Raw genomic sequence first — 19,176 nt, 5'->3', positions numbered from 1 at the left:
CAGCTCATAAACTGAAGCTGTTATTACGACACAATACCAGTTTATTGAAATCCCAACACATCACATGGGCACGTCAGGGTCGTGTCAGTAAGTCACCAGAGTATGATAGTCATTTTCTGTTGATATCTATCCTAAAATGTCACATTTGGTAACGTATGTTACTTGTATTACATTTTTGTCGGCTAATATTACTAAATACACAAACTGTTTCATGTAATTCAACAAAAGCGAATGTATTTAGTGGAACCCTATGATAAAATTCTTTTAACGCGCCTTGGTTTGTAACTTGATATTTCCATCACAAGAGTCGGAACAATAAGTCAAACATGTGACAATTAAATCTTTTGTGATGGCATGTCTGTGGGATGTTGTGAAAACTTCCATGAGAGGATCAGCTAATCATACAAAGCTAAGTTTACATCGTCATAACCTTTACCCTAAAAACCAAAGGCTTGCCACAAATGTCACGAATTCTATTTCAAGGCAGGTATAATTGAAACTAATTTTCTACACATAGTCGCCGAAGGTTCGCTAATGCACATGTAACAAGAATAGACCAAGTCTGCAGGAAATGTAGGACCGAATCAGCTGGTCCCCCAAGCATTCCTACATATGACTAGGCGTAGGCTGGAAAAATCTAGCCTGTGGTGGGATTCCAACCCACGACTGGAGTTTTTCCGGGACTCGCGCTCTACCAACTGAGCTACACAGGCCCAGTGGAGAATCCGCTGAAAGTCGAATCACAAGCACCGTTGCCTGCCTCGTATGCTGCACATGTCAGCTTCGTAGTAGGGGATCGCCAGATTGACCAGTATCAGTTAAGATGAGCATAAATTCATGACTGGGATCAGCCCTGAAGCGTCCATGCAGAACAGCGATCACGGCACACTCATTTATAAATCATAGTACACCAGGCCTATTGAAGGCGCTATACCGAATCAGCCGGTCTCCCAAGCATTCCCATACGGCAAGGCGTAGGCTCGAAAAACCTAGCCTGCGGTGGAATTCGAGCCCACGAATAAAGCCGTTCCAGGTCTAGTGCTTTTTTAAGTGAGCTACAAAGGCTCGGCAGTAAAGCTGCAAAAATTCGCAGGAGCCCTTGACTTACTGCACAATATAGAACTTAATACTGTTGTTATAATTGCAATGTTTTGTGTAGATCTACATTTATGACCCATTCAATCTCACCTACATACATAAGTTTGCTAAAACATTAAACATATTTTCGAAATATTTAAATGCAATACAAGTGATTGTAAGGTAAGTTTAAAGTGAACATATTTCAAACGTGCATATTTTTCTAATGTGCGTGAAGTTAGGTTCAAACAAAGTGAAAGTTGAAGTAAAGAGCAAGTGCCAAGATAAACAATTGTTTTTGTGACGTCACAGTGAGACCAACTTGACCGGAAGTGGTCGTCATGGCAACAGTTGTTGTTTGTGACCTCACACAAGTTCGAATTTCCTCCACGTAAGGTTTCGTGATGTTAAGCGGAGGAGCGATTCGTTTTATCTGTGAATAAAAACAAATGCTGCTTTAAACTAATAATGAACCGGATAATGATGACTTTTTTAACTCAAAAACAGTGTTTTCAACTTTTTTAACAACTTTTGCAATATCCTAAGCTGAACACAACATCTAATATTTTGTAGATCACTTGGCTCGTCTTTTTTCAAATTCAACATTTAGTTCAGGGGTTCTTAACCTGGGGTGCACGCAAGCCCAAGGGGTGCGAGAACTGTTCCTAGGGGGTGCGGGGATGCTGAATCACTAAGGTTGGTTAGGTCTATTCTATATAAATACAAAAACCCATGGGGGTGCGAAAATTGGTTGGTAATTTGAAAGGGGTGCAGCAAGGAAAAGGTTATGAACAATTGTTTTAGTGAATGCCTGATGTTTCAAAACGGCGATTAATAACTTCAATAATAAAAAGTTCGGTTTCGGCCGAATTTTCACATACAGTTTTAAAACATTGGTGAATGTCACCCAAGTTAGTCGACCGACCGAAACTTCGCTGCATCACTGATTTAAACTCATGAATCTTGTATTACTTACCCCTGGAAGTCTGAAGTTGTTGTTTGAGCAGAATTGCACTTTAGGAATCCGGTTCACTGCGTCACTGAACTTTTCAGCTAACTGCTGGTTCCAGGGAAGCTGAAAAATCAACATCAGTTGATATGTAACTGTAATGCCATAACAGACTACAGGAGTCATCTTGTGTAACTGGGTGGTGACCGACGGATCTGTCGTCACTTATCAAATATATACGATATACTCTCTCTATATATATATATATTTACTATTTTATTTGCAGAAATACTTTTTTCACCTCAAGTGTTTATGCATTCCAGTGACAACACACTTTTACAAAAGTCGTAAACCAATAAAAGTCGGTAGCATATATGTATAGTTTAAAGCAAATGAAGGAGGGCGGCTTGTTTCCAACCAACGTACTTAGTAAGACAAGGTTTGTAAAGACTTAATACCTTTGAATTAAAATGTTACGTGGATGTAAAACCACACACACGCGAAAACAAAAATCACCTTGACAACCACAATAATATTCGTATTAAGGTGGTCATAGCACGCCAGGCCCACAGATTAAAGGCTTTATACCGAATCAGCCAGTCGCCAAGAAATCATTTGTGTCTTTTAACTAAGAAAGATGGGAGCACAAAATCGAATCCAACTTTTGGTGTTTTTGTCCCAGAAAACAAGATTTGTTGTACATAATTTTTTTACTCACATTATTTAGATATTGCTCCACAGTGATTCCAGTGCTCTCGAAGTACATGTCAGCATAAGAATCGTACACACCCAGTTCTGCAATCGAAGACCTGAATAAATGTTGCACAGATATGTTGAGGTAAATACACAAATCAATACAGCGGTTAATGTTATATTTTTTGGACTAGAATCTTTCTTTTGTGTTTGCTGCAGAGGCCTGAAATCGGGCCAAGAAAAACAAAGTAGCCTACTGGCCCGAATTTCACACAAGGCCAGAAATTCGTCCAAAAGTTGGTAAAATTTCGGCTCAAATGAGGCCTATAGTGTGAAGTAAGGCCAGAATCAAGTCCTGTTTATTCAAACTTAACACCGAATTAGAAACCCCAACCAACTTACAACTTTAGTTTGTTGTGCTGTGCCAATATGAAAACATGCTGTACATGCACGAAGTAAACTTAGCAAAAATGCTTCGTCAATATTAGACATGTTGCCATTTTTACAAAACTTATTTGCAATACGAGCAAAAATATCAGAGCCAGTATATTTGTGTAAAACATAACGACGGAACATAACTGACCTGATGTTGAATATCCGATTATTTGCAACATTTTGTTAAAAACTGGTAACGTTTTTTGTTAGGTTTCAAACTGATAAGGAAGTAATTTTACCTGATGTCTGATATGTTCTCCGCAGTCAGCCCCATAGCGTTGTACAAATATGGATTCCTGACAGGTCCTGACTCACAGTTCGCGATGGGGAGTCTTGGGTAATAATACATGAATGCAAGACACATCTCTCTGGTGGTCGGCAATCCGCCCTGAAAATCCAAGAAAAAACAAACTCAAAAGTTTGATATGTTTTGCCATTTCAGCAATTTGAAGCAAGTTTTCTTATTTCACAAAAACGCTACAGCAGTTATGATTCTCAACCTTTTTTTGACTTTGTGACATCCTTTGGGAGGTTTCTAAGACAGCACGACCCCTTAAACACATTTAACAAGTTTTACTACAATATTATACATATGATACGTCTTTGCGACCCCCTTAAAGGTGCTTAGCCACCCCTTTGGGGCTTGCGCCCCAGGTTCAGGAACACTTTGCTGCAGTTTAGACCAGGGGTCCGCAAATAGTGGGTCGCGACCCAAATTTGGGTCGCGAGACCTTCCAGTCTGGGTCGCGAAATGTATTAAATCTCCCATGAATATAAGCATCGCATCTACAGTATTAATGAATTTCGGCTTTTTTAACTATTTCATTATTATTGCATTGTTACGTATGACTACGTAACTATGACATAAAGTATATGTAACAATGCAAAAAGTTAAGCGCACCTATGCAAGCATGCGTTTTCTGATTAGCTGCGTTCTCAACTAGTGATGTACCGAATCGGCGAAATTTCGATTCGGCCGAAACCGAATATTCGGCGGTTTTGCCGAATAAATTCGGCCGAATCAACCGAATCATTTATGACGTCACACGAAGTCGTACGGTACGCGTTTGACATGAAAACATAAGTTTATCTACCAGGCAATTAGTGCAGAATGGTTGTGTTTCGTCCTTATTTCAGTTCTGTGGGGTTTAACATTGCCTCAAGCATGATTTCCAACCCGGCAATGAATTGCTATTTAGTTGTCTGCAGTGGGGAAAACGATGATGTGATAAAAAATATAATAACTGACAGGATTTTCGTTGGTACTAAGCAGGAAAGACACGCTTAACGCTTTAAATATGTGTTCATAAAAGATTCGGTTTCGGCCGAATCGCAACAAATTATTCGGCCGAAACCGAATCTTTGCAAAAGTGGCCGATTCGGCCGAATAAATTCGGCAAACCGAATATTCGGTACATCTCTATTCTCAACACAGAGCCCACAGTTCTCATTTGTTAGAATAAATACGTTCGTTTACCTCCTGTTTTATGTGAAAATAGCAACTGACAATAGCATAATAGCATTCTTAATATTGATATTTAGTTGATTAGCATTTTCCACAAAAGTACATGCTAAAATACTTGGGTCCCGAGAATTTAGAGCAATTTTTTTAGGGTCCGCCAAAAAGTATTTGCGGACCCCTGGTTTAGACAACCTTTTTCACTGTGGGGCCAAATACAATTGCCAAGGCCAGATAGCGGGCCGCACATTTATATAAAACAAGACGATTTTACTTTTGCATACCAAATATGCTTAACTACAAGTAAATTCGCATTCGATTCTAGCCGCGTATTGCCAGGTCGCATAAAAATAGCACCGGGCGCATTAATCTGCTCAAAAATATATTAACTGGGCTCGTTTGCCAGTACATTTGAAATCCAGGCGTCTCTGCGGACCGCACAACTTTTAACCAACGGGCAATTGACCCGCATACCGCAGGTTGCAGACCGTTGGTTTAGACCAGGCTTTAAATTAAACACCAATAAAAATATTTATTTGGCATTGAGTTATTTTGTCATCATGAAATGCTTCCACCAAGAAGTAATAGTGCTTAAATGGCATATACATTTTGTTTGTTATTACTAGTTGTTCCTGCTTGCCTAGCAGTTTGTAGCAGTTTTTTACGGAAAAAATACCGGCACGTTAAATTGGACTAACGGCAAGAAGAATTGAATTTGCCCGAATCTATCAATTAAATTAAAGCATAATTTGAAATCATGACGCATACACTCACATAAGTTACACCACTTCTCTTCGAGCTGTCATAATCACACAGAACTTGCATGCTGTCTCCAGGCAGCACGGTGCGTTCAGGCTTCACATATCTGTAAGCTTGGAAGTCGAAATCATACGCGTCGTCTTTCGCGATGTAAGGCAATTCTACACCCTCTCTGAAACGAATAAATTCTGTTTCAAACCGCAACTGCAGTTGTTAAACACTTCTGTAAAAAACTCTTTAAACCTGAAATGTCGAAAAGTGATTTTCTTGCCTATCACGTGAGTGTGGAGTAGCACCGAGAATATGTTGATGCTTGTCATGTTGGAGTAATCCATTGCCTGAAAAAGAGGTTAAGCTGTAAATTAAACGAAGATAACCTATGTTATTTTTTCGATGTGCTTGCTGTTTACTTAACCGTTCAACAATAATGGAAATGTGATGATGAAGTTACTATGCAAGTAAACTATTGACTTTGATTTACTCAAAAACAAACAGTTGCAAAAAATACAAATCCACAGCTCAATGTTTCCCACAACGATTAATTAAAATTGTTAAAGGCGTTTAGGAGTATTTTTTTGCATTATTTATACGTTCTTGGTAACACGCTCATAAATGTTAAAATCTAAAACTTAAAAATATAATTTTGGTCTTGTGACCGTTTGTTGTATTTAAAAGCACTTTTAAAATGTGTCACTTCATATCACTGATGATGGCATGAGCATTTGCCAAAACGTTTGAACAATAAAGCACGTCGCTTTAAACATCTATTTGGGCCGTTATTTTCATCATGAAACTTTTAAAATGGTTATAATGGTTTCAATCCTCTTCAAACAAGGCACCGACTATAATCGATTCATAAAAAGCAAAGAGGCTGTTGCAGAGAAATAACAAAACATCAATAAAATATTGCAGCCAGCAGATTGACATTTACTTTTTCCAGGCAATTTGCAGGGCAATCCCCGTATGTGAGAAAGGATGACGCATTGGGTGGAATCACTTGAAGGAAAGGATATGTGACGTGGCCGGTTTTCATCATTGCAGCGTCGTGGGTTCGAATCTCACTCGTGTAAGTAAACATTATACCAGAATCGTCCACAACACCTGCATGGGAATTTTACATGTGTTTGGTTTTGCAGACAAAATATCAAGAGCGAAGAGTTGCGCTAATTGCCCTATTTACTTGTCATTTTTAGAGTTTTAAAAGTGGGTTAAACCAGTGGTCGGCAACCTTTTTTGCACTGCGGACCAGTTTTCAAACGGAAATTTTGATCACAGACCGGCCTTTAAAAAACAACAAACGTTCAGCGCTGAAAGTTTATTACAGCTCATATAAGTTATTACAACTTTGATTCAATGACAACCTTGAGCTTGTCTGTACGGCCCGGTAACGAACTCCACAAATAGTGTCGTATCATAGCAACACTCTATACCAGTGGCTCTCAAACTTTTTCATATTTTTTTCAAAACGGTCCCTTTGCATTATTACGAGAGCTCGCGGTCCTTAAGCCTAAATGTGTATTTCATAAAAACGAAAGTTGATTGCAGGATTTTTGCTCGTTATGCAAAATTGCTCATAACACTTACGATTGTGCACAAACAATTGCATTTTTGTCAGTTTCATGGAATAAAGGCTATTGTTTAGCGATGGAGACAGTCGATTCTACTTTGATTTTAACGTATTTAGTGTCACAAACTGATATAGAATTAAATAGAAGTACTTCAACCTTTTCGCGGTCCCCTAAAAATTGCCTTACGGACCCCTAAAGGACCGCGGACCCCAGTTTGAGAACCGCTGCTCTATACGGTCTTAAAAGAGTAATTCATTCAAAATCTTTAACTGCGATCGGACTTTTGTACAAAAACATAGTACAGACGTTTCAACAACTGCTGTTGTCATCATCAGTGCTGATGACTAACCTTTATCAAGATGTGGATTGTCGTAATGCATTTGCAGCATCACAAACTTGGGGTCACCGAGTTCACCGAACGGAAAACCTACGTCAGCAGGAAATATGACGTCCTGAAACACGAGATGATTTTAAAGAAGCTTTTCCCAACCCGGGGACCTCTGGCACCCCCTGTGGGTCGCGAGGTAATGTTTAGGGGTCACGAGTTTATGCCCGCACCAGTGAACCCTCCAAAAAACAACAGCAAAATACACGCGCGAATTTTAACACCAAATTGGCAAAATCACTGCTTTAGGATTCTAGCATAATGTTATGTAGACTATAGTCGGACTTTTGCAAAATTGCTACCATCTGATTTTTATTCGGATTTTACTCACATCTCCACCCACAGCCCACGCTACGAATGCTTGCGTACAATAACTTCGTTCCACGGGCATGTTTTTGGTTTGACATTCACCGCTCGATCCAACAACGGTGCCGTTCTGAAAACAACATCATTGAAAATATTTCGCTCTCATACGTATTGTTGAAAAAACGAAAAACTAGAAGGATGCCATAAATACCCAACTATCGAGCACAGGTCTTCTAGTTGATAAGTTTGTGATAATTCAGATCACTTTTGATTTAGGTTTGGTGAGACAAATTTAGGCACACATTTAAATTTCACTCTGTCTGTTCCATGCGCAATGCACTTGACACCTACCGGAAGTTTGTCAGCGCACTGCAAGATAATGATGTGATGAACGTAAAGTTCGTTCCCTTTCTGTATCACTGGAGAAATCTAAACAAAAAAATGTTTAGAGTTTCCAAGCTTGAAGCAACACTCAACTGCAGAAAGTGGGACTTTATTTGGGGGGTCCAGACAGTGGTGGGATTTAATTTTTTGTCAGCCGGTTCTGTCACAAAAGTCATATTTTTCAGCTGGTTCTGTAACAAAAAATCCATTGACAGTAACCAGTAATGCTAACCGGTTTGCTGATCTCATAAAATTTCGTGAGACGGTTCTATAGAACCGGTGCGAACCGGTTGAATTCCACCACTGGTTTAAGAAAAGATTTATTAGAATCAGGTACATGACGAGAACAAGAGGGAAAGTGGGTTGGTGATTAGGTTTTCTACAGAAAGCGCCGAAAACTCAGAGAAGGCGTATTTTTCTAACAAGTTATTTGTTTAAGTGGCGTTCTTTACTTCTATATTTTAACAAGAAGTTTGGGCTTGTTACTAATGATGACAAAAGTTTTGTCCAATCTTTATTACAAGATGAAAACGTTTGGTTCTCTACAAAGGCAGCTCTGCAAGTCAGGACTTGTACAATACGAGAAAAACACTATATGGATTTCTCGAAGAAAAGTATTTTTGATAATTACCTTAATAATATGTCTCTTTGATGGAACTTCGGGGATTTTCAGCAGATGGCAGCTGTAATAAGTATCTTGTGCTGGAATCTCGAAACCTCCTGTCGTCAGCGTAAAAGTTTCAACAGAATCACCGGTAGGTGGAGCCACGTAGCTCGCCGATGAGGTAAAAATCAGATCTCTACTACCTGGAAACATTATTTGCTGAAATTTTGATTTTCCACGAAAACATATATGTTGTTAGGGTCGAAGTCGTATTTTTGTTCGGACCAAAAAAGTCAGTCACATAAAATAATCGTACCTCTGTTGGTTCCATGATAGTCTCCAGGTACGATATCTTCGCCAGTTGGGTCATTTGAACCGTAAGCGTAAATTGTTTTCATTGTGTTGTCCTGTAAAACATCAACAAATAAATAAATTTACAATAAATTTCCTCGCTTTCCAGAATTGTGCATAATAATGTAGCCTAATATTTTTTCATTTTTATTATTTTGCATTTTTTGATAAACAACACAATTTTAACGTCATGTTTTTAGTGAAATGGAGGAGATTTTACGACGCAAAGGATTTCGGCCATACAAGTTACGCGAAGGATTATTTGGGTTTCACATTTCTGATCACGTTTGACCTTATGTGAAAGTTGAAGCGTCATCTTACAAAATGACAGCTTCGAATGCGGACAGCGGTGTACCATTTGTATACGTCATAATGTACTGTGGTTGTACGTCATAATGTGCTGGTTGTACGTCACAATTGTAAATGTGCATCTTACAATTAAACTAACCCGTGGCATAGAATAAACATTTTTGGGGGTTCTGAAACGTTCAGCAGACTTTTGTTTTCCCAAAAAATGTTTCAATCTTCAGGGTGATGACTTAGAGGGCTTTTGGTAACAAATTAGATCAAAATGAGGTTTCGGGCGTTGTCAAGCGCAACCACGTTTGTGATCGAACCCAAATCGTAGATTGAAGTTAACGCCTTCAAAAACTTTTTGTCGCGGCACTCTTTCGGAAATCACGGAAACCAGTGGTCGGCAACCGTCGGTCCGCGAGTAGTTCGTTATCGGGCCGTATACTTTTTAGGCTTAATGCTTTGAAACATTTTCCGCGATAAAACTTCAGTTTCAAAAACGATCCGAGGTACAAAAAAGGTTGTCGACCCCTGGTTTAAACAACATGTTGTCGTGCTGCCAAACACCCTCGTCGCCTGCTGCACGTAAGATTAGCTGTAACAGAAGACTGACACTGGAACGTGTTAGGTCGCAACATTTAGGGGTCGGTTTAACTCAAGTCTGCACCGGTTTGCCACAGTGACCCTGTAACATTTACACAGAAGCTGCAAACAATGTAGTGTTTTATTTTCTGCCAATAAGTTTAACAAACTATTTGACGAACGTACATTCTATGGTGGCAATAATTTTACCGAATTTTTTTATGCTACCTTATACTACCAAAGAAGAATGTCATTCATTCCATTTTAAATCGAGGTTTACCACTAAGCATTGCAAATCTGTTTAAACCACAAAGAAAAATGATCGATTTGTCGTTGATGAAACAAATAATTTAACACTTAATTATTTTTCGTTTTATCGTGCACTGTACTACGCAGTGTTATTTACCCAGATGTAGACGACCTGTATAAGACGTCGAAACGTGGGAATAAAATCATATTTGCCAGAAGAGCTTTATAAAGTTGAAATCATGCCTGGCAGCAATAGCTTATATAAATTTAACGCTTAGTCTGTTTTACTGCTAAAAATTTCAAATACTCACAGTTATGGCGAGATCTTGTGTAGAAGCACAAGTCGCAAATTGTCGAGTAAATTTGATCCAAGTCCACCCGTCACTTTCGCCTCCAGATAAATCATCGATGTTTTGTTCAGCGTCCAGTGGTGGGAACGAATTGCTGGTTGCATGCCGGTCCTGGGGAAAAAAAGGTTAAATCTTAGTACAAAAATTATTACAGTAATACAGTGCTAGTGTTTGTTCATATTACAGATTGATTGCAATGCAAACTTGACAGCGAAATGAAACATCTTAAACGAAATTGCTGATTGCATGCCGGCCCTGGAAACAAATTCGGTAAATTCAATTCATTCAACGCTATTTATAACGAAATGTTTTTGTTACCTATTCTGTTCGATGCCACAACCGGGCATAAACCACAGAGGAAACTGGCTCAAAATGGCCAAGCAACTGGATGGGAACCAAAGTAAAGTTGTCTCAGTGTCACAGTATCAATGTAAAGGCCAATAGATGATATAAGTTGCACTTACATTGATTGTGACCTGACCGTTCTTGACCCAACCGACAATTATATCAGCCCCAGTCATACCTCCGCCCGGGGAAACACCGAAACCGACCCATCCCGCTGTTTGGCCGTGAACCTGAGAAACAAAAAATTTGAGGAAAAATGACAAAATATATAATTGCCAAAAATAGTTTATTTTGTATTTTATAATCCCTTTTACCTCCAGGGTGATGTGTGTTGTGTTAAAATCCCAGTAGAGAAAAACATTTCCAGCCGTGTCAAGTTGTCTGTTGTTGGAATAAGATTGACTCGGGGTTTGACCTTGGCATCCTATCATCAAGGTCAAATTGATAAACAAAATGCGCAATATTGAAGCCATGTCAGTGAAGTCAGCGTAAACTTTACATGCAATGGAAAAACTGTTTTCTAGTTAGATTTATTTAAAGTTTTATGAGTGTGTTATTTTATTAACCGGTCAAACAGATACAAATCCTTGTTATTATTACTCGGGTGACATCAAAGTTTTGAATCACAACCGCCGCCAGTGTGTCCACTGAGCTTAAATAAAAGCCTAGCAATTGGACGCGAATGTCAAAAAAATCAGTATCGATTTGGTCCAAAAACTTTTTTTACCCAAATTTCTGGCAAACGACTTTAATGCATTTTTCATTTGGCTGCGCAACCCTGATTTAACAAAATTTACCGCAATAACGGCAGTAACGCAAGGCTTTACTTCTTTCCAACTAGACTTCCACACTTTACAATGCTCTGCCCCGTTTAACTGCGTTCGTTTGAAATCAACCGAAGTTTTTTTTTTAAATGGTACACAGCATTAAATTGCAACTAGTGAACTTTCACCTACTAAGCGTGCGAAGTCGCGTGATCAAACTGCAAAAAGTTTGCAATCGTCACGAATCTTAAGCGGACACGAATTAAATATAGAAGACTTTTTTGTTGGCGCTTAACTATCGTCACGCACAACTTAACACGAATGTTGGGCCAGCGCCAAAATCATGCGAAAAAACTTTTTTTTTGCTGCGAAAAAAATTTTGGACAATTGATTTTCGATACTCAAATGCATCCCTTAAGTATAGGTATGCGACTGCCAAATATACCAGGTCTTATTGTTGCATAAAAATACATTTTTGTTCGTGTTCACATTATTTACACCTTTTCATTGTTATTTGCAATGAATATTTTGGAGTTTTGCAGCAAACCAGGATTCTGTTTGCAGCAAACCAGGATTGTGACAACCCCTCAATCTTATCGACCATAATAACACTTCCCAAATTATAAAACACTAGTTTCTGCAGAAACCGACGCACCCAAGTAAAGCAAAAGATAAAAGTGATGACAATGTAACCTCAATGTGACACCAGGATCACAAGTTCATGAACGCCTTATACACCTCTGTCGATATCGTGCATAGTTCATTGTGTAAGAGCATGGCGCGCGTTTTTTGCCCTTGCACCGCAAATTTAACTCTTCGACTCCAAGCACTAATAACAAAATTTTCATGTTTTAATAGATTTTGCAACACGGTTTCTAATCCTGAAAGGTGTCACTCGATTTTCGTCGTTTTGTCACTGGTTGCGCGTAAAAGCCACCAAGCCTAATTTTATTGCGGTAAGCTAAAATCATGCAGGTTATTGTGTTAGATGGCGTTTTAGCTTCAGGGCAAAATGTTTTTGATTTTAAACATTTACATTTAGGCAAATTTGCCTAATAAATAATTGGCTACGTGCATAACCATAATACATGGTTTCGAGTTTGTCATGCCGAAATAGAAGTTGTTTTGTATCAGGACATGCTTCTACACAATGTCAGTGGTAAAATCTCATCGTGCAAGTGAAGTGGGTGGTTTTGCGAAAAATGAAAAGGTTCTGTCGCCAAAAGTACGCAAAATAAATAACCACCTCCACCAGTATATTTACAATTCCTTGCGTGCTTGCAAACATTTGTCCACCTTCTGACATTACTGTTTCCCACCTCCGTGCGTTCAACCTTAGAGTCCGTCTCCATGCTGCCCTCAGACGGCAAAAGTGCACATTTCATCCAGAAATTCGTTCAGAAAATTGAGAAATTCAAAAATATAGTGTCCGATTTTGTAATAACCACTGTTGAAAAGCTCATAGCCACGTTATATTGCAGGATCCTGCAGTGGGATTCGAACCCACAACAGGAGTTTTTTCGGGACTCGCGCTCTACCAACTGAGCTACGCAGGCTCAGTAGAGAATCCGCCGAAAGTGGAATCACAAGCACCGTTGCCTGCCTCGTATGCTGCACATGTCAGCTTCGTAGTAGGGGATCGCCAGATTGACCAGTATCAGTTAAGATGAACATAAATTCATAACTGGGATCAGCCCTGAAGCGTCTACGCAGAGTTCATATTTTGTATGTTGTAAGGCAGTGGGAGACAACGACCTCTGATGGAACCAGTTTTGCCATCGAACTTTGGTTTGAGCCAGAAACTCTACCCTAGAACGTTCGAACCCAAATACGTGTTTGTGTAACAGAAAAAGTAATTGAAACAATTGGGTGAACCCAACTCCAACAAAAACACAGTGTCTGGTGTCTTTGTAAGCCAGCTGCTCTTGTTCTCGTCTTTAACATTTCAGTTCATTTCAGATTGACAGTTCATTCACAAATACGTCCAGGAGGGGGAATTCCCCAGTTTCAGGGTTGAGCAAGTCATTCAGAAAACAAATTGTCCCGGAAAGTCCCTCGAACAAACTCCAGGGGCAGTCGGGGGTCCGTGCGCCCCCCTGGAACTGTTCGGTGAACATGAAACTGGCAAATCTACATAAAAAAGTATTTGACTAACTTAAACATAAAGAAAATTTTGCAAAAAATAATAATTTTTGAATATACAGTAGTTTAATGAGTTGGAAAAAATGCAAACAGCCTACAACAGCTATTTTAAAGTAAAGAGGTCAGTTGATACCCTAAATTAAAGAGGAACAGCGCAGTGATTGACTTGGGCAGGGCTTCTTAAACTTTCTTGCTCTGCGACCCCATTTTGAAAAAGACATTTCTATGTGACCCCTTGATGGGTATAGCCCACACATGTGAATGATGTTTCTACAATAAATTTACGCATGTATACCATTTCTTGTGACAATGACCAGACATGGGGCAATTCGTATTCGTATTCGAATACATTCGGATACAGGTTTTGCCACCTTCGTACCGTATTCGAATGATTTTGGCTTTCGTTCGATAGCGCTTTTGAACTAACAATTCACGAATACAAAAGCTTGAGTACATTCATTCGAATACAATTCGAATTGTTGTAGGTCCTTGCCAACCTAAGAATTTTTTAATTCGAGTACACGATATTTTTTTGAATACAATTCGAATTGTTGTAGGTCCTTGCCAACCTAAGAATTTTTTAATTCGAGTACACGATATTTTTTTGAATACAATTCGAATTGTTGTAGGTTTTTGCCAACCTAAGAATTTTTTAATTCGAGTACACGATATTTTTTTGAATACAATTCGAATTGTTGTAGGTCCTTGCCAACCTAAGAATTTTTTAATTCGAGTACACGATATTTTTTTGAATACAATTCGAATTGTTGTCGGCCTTTGGCAACGTAAGATTCGTAAAATCGAATACATGACTACATTTTTACGAATACAATTCGAATTGTCGATTAACTCCAGACTAGGAGTAGTCGACAATATGTTGCCACATATTTTTTTGCCAAATAGATTTGAATACAAATCAAATTAAAAAAAGAAATTAAACTACAGTGTACAATATAGTGGAGAGTAATTGATAAAAAAACATGAAGCACAAACACAAACCTTTCTGCTCGGTACAGATATTTTGCTTCCCCAGTCAATCTGAACATCAATATGAAGACATAACCACTTCCAGCTACACCGTGGCAAATCCCCGGACCTTTCTTTAACAATCCTTTTCTCCACACGGTGTCAGCAAGGAGTTTGCACACATTGAGATATTTTTCATTCCTTCCAAACATTATGTAGGCTCGAGCGAACATGTAAATAACACCTGAACACAAGACAGACTTTTTGTAAATCAGAGGTTTATTCTCTCGTGAATGTTGTAATTTGAATTATCAATGAAATGTTGTTTTAAGCAACATTTTCTCCTTAAATCTGCACCCCAGTCGTGTTTACCCACAATGCACCAACCTCACTTTCTTGTGAGCCCTAGTCACATAACGCTTTATAATAAGGTATAGCTGCATCGCATTCAGCCATTATCCACCAATTGTGCCCTTCACTATTTTGCGCTACATAAGGTTTTAACGTTGCGCAGCTATTTCCGGCTTGGTGATTGTTTTAGTGCAATTGTGTGCAATTAAATTATCTTTTCACAAGTCCACTATTTTAAGTCCATGTAGTCCCAACGTTGCTAAGTCATTACAGATTGTTTTAGTGCAATTGCATTGTTTATTCACCAGGAGAAACAAACCCAACTGAATTTAATTAATTGAAAAACACAAAGAAGTAACTTTTACTGACCTGCAGCACCGTGGCACCAATGTACGAGATACTTTCCACGACCTGATGATGTGAGAGCTTCCTCCAAATCAGTTGCAATGTTTCCTTCTTGCAAACAAAGATCAAGCAAAAAATCCACAGAGGTTTTGATTAAATCCTGAGCACTAGGGTTTCTGTGCAGAAGTGAAGGGAAACTCAACAGAACCTGAAGAATGCCAGCAATGCCATGACCAGAACCTGGAAAAAATGCAGTAACATCTAAAAATCAAAAATCGCTTTCAAGAAATAGAGGATTGATATTGTTTGGTTCAAACACTTTCAGTAAAACTTAAAATTGTAAAGCAAGATATTAATTTAATTGCTTTATAGTCATACTTTGTAAGTCTAGCATGATAACTGAAATGTTTAAATATATTTGAAGACCTGGAAAGAAAACCATTGTATTTTACAATTTTTGCTATTATATTTAGTTTTTAGTGTAAGCAATAGTTCAAGGGTCGGCAACCTCTGGCACTCGTGCCAAGGTTGACACACAAGGTGATTTTTCATGGCATGCCAACCAATTTGCTTGTTTAAATTGAAGTAACGATTTAACCTGTTACACTGCTTGTTTATAGTTTTTATCATGCCATTGTCTTAAAATTCAGCCTTACATGCACAAAACACTCTGCTTTCTCTTTATTATTGATATCTGCTGGCACGAACCCACTATTATTTAGAAAAAACGTTGGCATGCGAGGTCATTAACACACGGAAATAACAAGTAAATTGGCATGCTTCACCTAAAAGGTTGCCGACCCCTGCAATAGTATACACTAAAAAAGCATTGCAGCATTCTGTAGTGCTGTTCCATTGATGGACCGTGGTTTTAGATTGTAATGTTACTCTCAATTTGCTAGTTTAGTGTTCTAGCTTAAAGTATAAGCACATAAAAAGTCATGCAAACAACACTATACTGAATAACCCATACTGATATGTCAGCTAACACTGTCATTGGTCTCACCCAGATAAAGTGTTCCATAGTAGGAATACATCAGTGGAATATTTCCATCGAACTGCAACCGAGATCGAAGCCTCACTCCAGATTCCAAAGTTTTCTCAAATATATGTTGGAGTTGTTTTGGTGGAAGAATTTCAGTTTGTAGATCTCGTTGCAAAAGTAAAACTCCCATCAAGTAACCAGCTCTAAACAATATTAAGACTTGAATTAAAAGGTGGTTTTCTTACATTTTTTTCCTTTTTCCTACATTGCCATTTTAATTCAGCTGGTTCGCACCGTTTTTGTAGAACCGTCTCACGAAATTTTATGAGATCATCGAACCGGTTAGCATTACTGGTTACTGCCAATGGACTTTTTGTAACAGAACCGGCTGAAAAAATGAATTTTGTGATAGAACCGGCTGAAAAAAATTGAATCCCACCACTGTCTATATCCTATTTCACAACTGTACTATACACATCATTTAAATTATTAACATAATAGTTTTTACGAGAAGAAATAAATGGCTCATGTGAATTGGTTAAAGTAGAAAAATGGTGTGATTATTTTTATGTTCCAAAGGACAAATTAGTAGAAAGCATCAGTCCAAATTTAAACATACTCATAATCTTTTTACATCAATCTTTAGCAAACCGTTCTTAGCTGTGTTTTTTGCGATACGTGTAATTCACCTTCCCACAAATAATTCATCTGATCCATGTTCAAGAAAATCCACAACTTCACACTGAGATGCCAATTCCCTGTAAGCTTGCAAGTATTCCTCTGATTTCTATAAATGATTGCCAAACAGATTGTGTTAAAATTTAAAAGTTGTCATCAATAATTGCATATTAATTTATGAGGTTGTATGACGGTGTAGCTGCAGCGCGTTTTGGCTCTAATCAATTGTGCCCAACACTTTTATGTGCACCATAACGTTTCAACTTTGCGCAGCCATTTCCAGGTTGGTGATTGTTTTAGTGCAATTGTGTCGCTATGTGTTCTTGCACCAAGCGAAATAAACTCAACACAGGTAATTTCTGATGGGTGTATAAATTTAACTGTTTTAATGTTAATCCTGTTACTTTGAAAAGCAATAATTTTACCTGCAGTTCACCAGTTTGTTTGTATATTAGCGCTGCAACAGCATAAACTCCCCCGTTTTCCAACAGAAACGACACTTGATTTCTCGGTCTGCAAATTGAAACAAATTTGCCATTAGAGTAAAGTAGCTTGATATAATATAACATAATAAGAGAATATAAGCGTTCATGATTACTGATAGGTAAAGAATGGTCGTTGATAGTAATAATGTAGTAAATATACACATTTGGGACGTCGAAACATCAGATGTTTGCAATAAAACTGTTGGAAAAGCAATACATTATGTCTGACAGCAATGCCATTTTTTGTCGAAATCCAGTGCAAACCACTGGAGGTCATCTTCAGTGTTTAAATATCACAAATAAACAACTAATTGGTCAAAAAATGACTCACAATGGCATAAAATAGTCATGCTATTTATGCATACTGTATGTTTCGAAAACTACACAAATTTCAGAGATAGATTGAACAAAAACAGAGTTACCAGTACAATGCAGTTTCAGCCATTGTTAAAACACTTGCAATTTAATGTGTTCACTTTATTGAATCAAAGTTATTTCCAAACCAAAAATCTTAACCTTGTGTTCTTTCGTGAGCAGTGGTGAAGTGCAGCCGATATGTAAGACTTTGCTGATTCAAGGAAACTTTGCGATTGTTCAGGGAAATGGCCACACTTGACGAGATAGTAGAGAGCGTATGCTACCCCAGCACAGCCAACATATAAACCTGCCATAAAAATGCAATTTCTGTTGTCACAGATAAACTATTGACAACAGAGAAGAATGGGAAATGGTTTATACAACTTCAGAACTACTCAATTTTTTTGATTTTTTATTACCCAATGCTAAAATTATTGCATTCAAATAAGGTTTTTAACAAAAATATAGCAATTATTTTTACCAACCTCCATCGCAATTTTTTTCATCTGGTTTAAAGTTTTTTAATATTTTCTTGATGTGAGTAAAAATTCTTGATTTAAACAGTTCTGGAGAAATATCGACGACACCTTCATCACTGAACATGTTCTCAAAATATCGAGACATTGTTTCAGACCTAATTTAATGTTAAACCTAATTGTCTACGATCTACTAACAAAAAAATCCTTAATTACAAAAATTACAGACAATTGCATAAAATAGCCTGAAACCAACAAAACGAAAAGCATAAACATTTGAAGAAACATTATGAAAGAGCAAATACAGTGAAACCTACTTTGAAATGTTCGATAGTATTAGAAAATAGCACATGTAACAATAATTATAGTCACCAAAAATTAATTGCACACCTCATACATAAATATAAAACGGATAATTGTTTTTTTAAATTGTTACATTTACAATTCATTGCACCTATAAAATATATTACAATATATTAACTATCATTGTATCAACATATGCACAATCTCTGACAGTCAGTAAGGTCCATGGCTTTATTTCTTCAACTTTGGGCAGCATATTTCACTCAATACCGACAATGGTATGAGCGCCGTGGTTTTGTCCAGAATTCTGTCAAACATGAAAACTTATTACAAACTATAGAGTGAAAATAAATAACAGTATTAATATAATGCGAACATTTCTATACTCCAAATAAAAAGACAAAATTGGCTGTTAATTCAGTCACAAAATTCTGATGTATTAAAGCACCATTGTAGTTCTGCAGAAACCTTTTGCAGTACGGTGGAAAAGACAATAACAGTTTGACCTTGACGCGGTTTTTCGTCTGTCTACGT

The 19,176-nt window shown here is 37.9% G+C and overlaps 2 protein-coding genes and 1 non-coding gene across 3 annotated transcripts; all 3 read right to left on the bottom strand.

Moving 5' to 3' along the window:
• Positions 1-365: 365 nt before the first annotated feature.
• LOC145204017 (DBH-like monooxygenase protein 2 homolog) lies at positions 366-11,684 on the bottom strand. Its single transcript, XM_080076418.1, has 15 exons — positions 11,105-11,684; positions 10,910-11,020; positions 10,407-10,556; positions 8,936-9,026; positions 8,647-8,822; positions 7,983-8,060; positions 7,657-7,761; positions 7,290-7,392; positions 6,304-6,473; positions 5,616-5,710; positions 5,388-5,544; positions 3,394-3,542; positions 2,745-2,835; positions 2,054-2,152; positions 366-1,510 (listed from the first exon to the last, which is right to left on the bottom strand). Exons 1-15 carry the CDS (start codon positions 11,261-11,263, stop codon positions 1,322-1,324), a joined length of 1,923 nt encoding a protein of 640 aa, XP_079932544.1. The 5' UTR covers positions 11,264-11,684; the 3' UTR covers positions 366-1,321.
• Trnap-cgg (transfer RNA proline (anticodon CGG)) lies at positions 640-713 on the bottom strand. The gene has a single exon. It is a non-coding gene; the product is annotated as a tRNA-Pro (tRNA).
• Positions 11,685-12,486: 802 nt separating the features above from the next.
• LOC145204021 (lanC-like protein 3) lies at positions 12,487-19,158 on the bottom strand. Its single transcript, XM_080076422.1, has 9 exons — positions 19,091-19,158; positions 18,349-18,949; positions 18,023-18,170; positions 17,447-17,534; positions 17,033-17,130; positions 16,365-16,546; positions 15,383-15,598; positions 14,696-14,906; positions 12,487-13,684 (listed from the first exon to the last, which is right to left on the bottom strand). Exons 2-9 carry the CDS (start codon positions 18,485-18,487, stop codon positions 13,510-13,512), a joined length of 1,257 nt encoding a protein of 418 aa, XP_079932548.1. The 5' UTR covers positions 18,488-18,949; positions 19,091-19,158; the 3' UTR covers positions 12,487-13,509.
• Between the last annotated feature and the right edge of the window lie 18 nt (positions 19,159-19,176).

Source organism: Phallusia mammillata, chromosome 8 (assembly GCF_965637545.1).
Source record: "Phallusia mammillata chromosome 8, kaPhaMamm4.hap1.1, whole genome shotgun sequence".
Taxonomy (NCBI): domain Eukaryota; kingdom Metazoa; phylum Chordata; class Ascidiacea; order Phlebobranchia; family Ascidiidae; genus Phallusia; species Phallusia mammillata.
Note: the sequence above shows the minus strand (reverse complement) of the source record. Positions and strands in the feature narration are given on the sequence as shown.

Bases quoted from the DNA above. Each gene is read 5' to 3' on its own strand.
- LOC145204017 (XM_080076418.1), bottom strand. From the start codon at position 11,263: ATGGCTTCAATATTGCGCATTTTGTTTATCAATTTGACCTTGATGATA. The intron at 6,474-7,289 runs GTTAGTCATCAG...ATTCCCATGCAG, and splicing joins CAATCCACATCTTGATAAAG to GTGTTGTGGACGATTCTGGT. The intron at 5,545-5,615 runs GTTTAAAGAGTT...TATTCGTTTCAG, and splicing joins ATCACTTTTCGACATTTCAG to AGAGGGTGTAGAATTGCCTT.
- LOC145204021 (XM_080076422.1), bottom strand. From the start codon at position 18,487: ATGTCTCGATATTTTGAGAACATGTTCAGTGATGAAGGTGTCGTCGAT. The intron at 14,907-15,382 runs GTCAGTAAAAGT...TCTTGTGTTCAG, and splicing joins TTGGTGCCACGGTGCTGCAG to GTGTTATTTACATGTTCGCT. The intron at 13,685-14,695 runs GTTTGTGTTTGT...TTTTTTATGTAG, and splicing joins TATCTGTACCGAGCAGAAAG to ATTTGCCAGTTTCATGTTCA.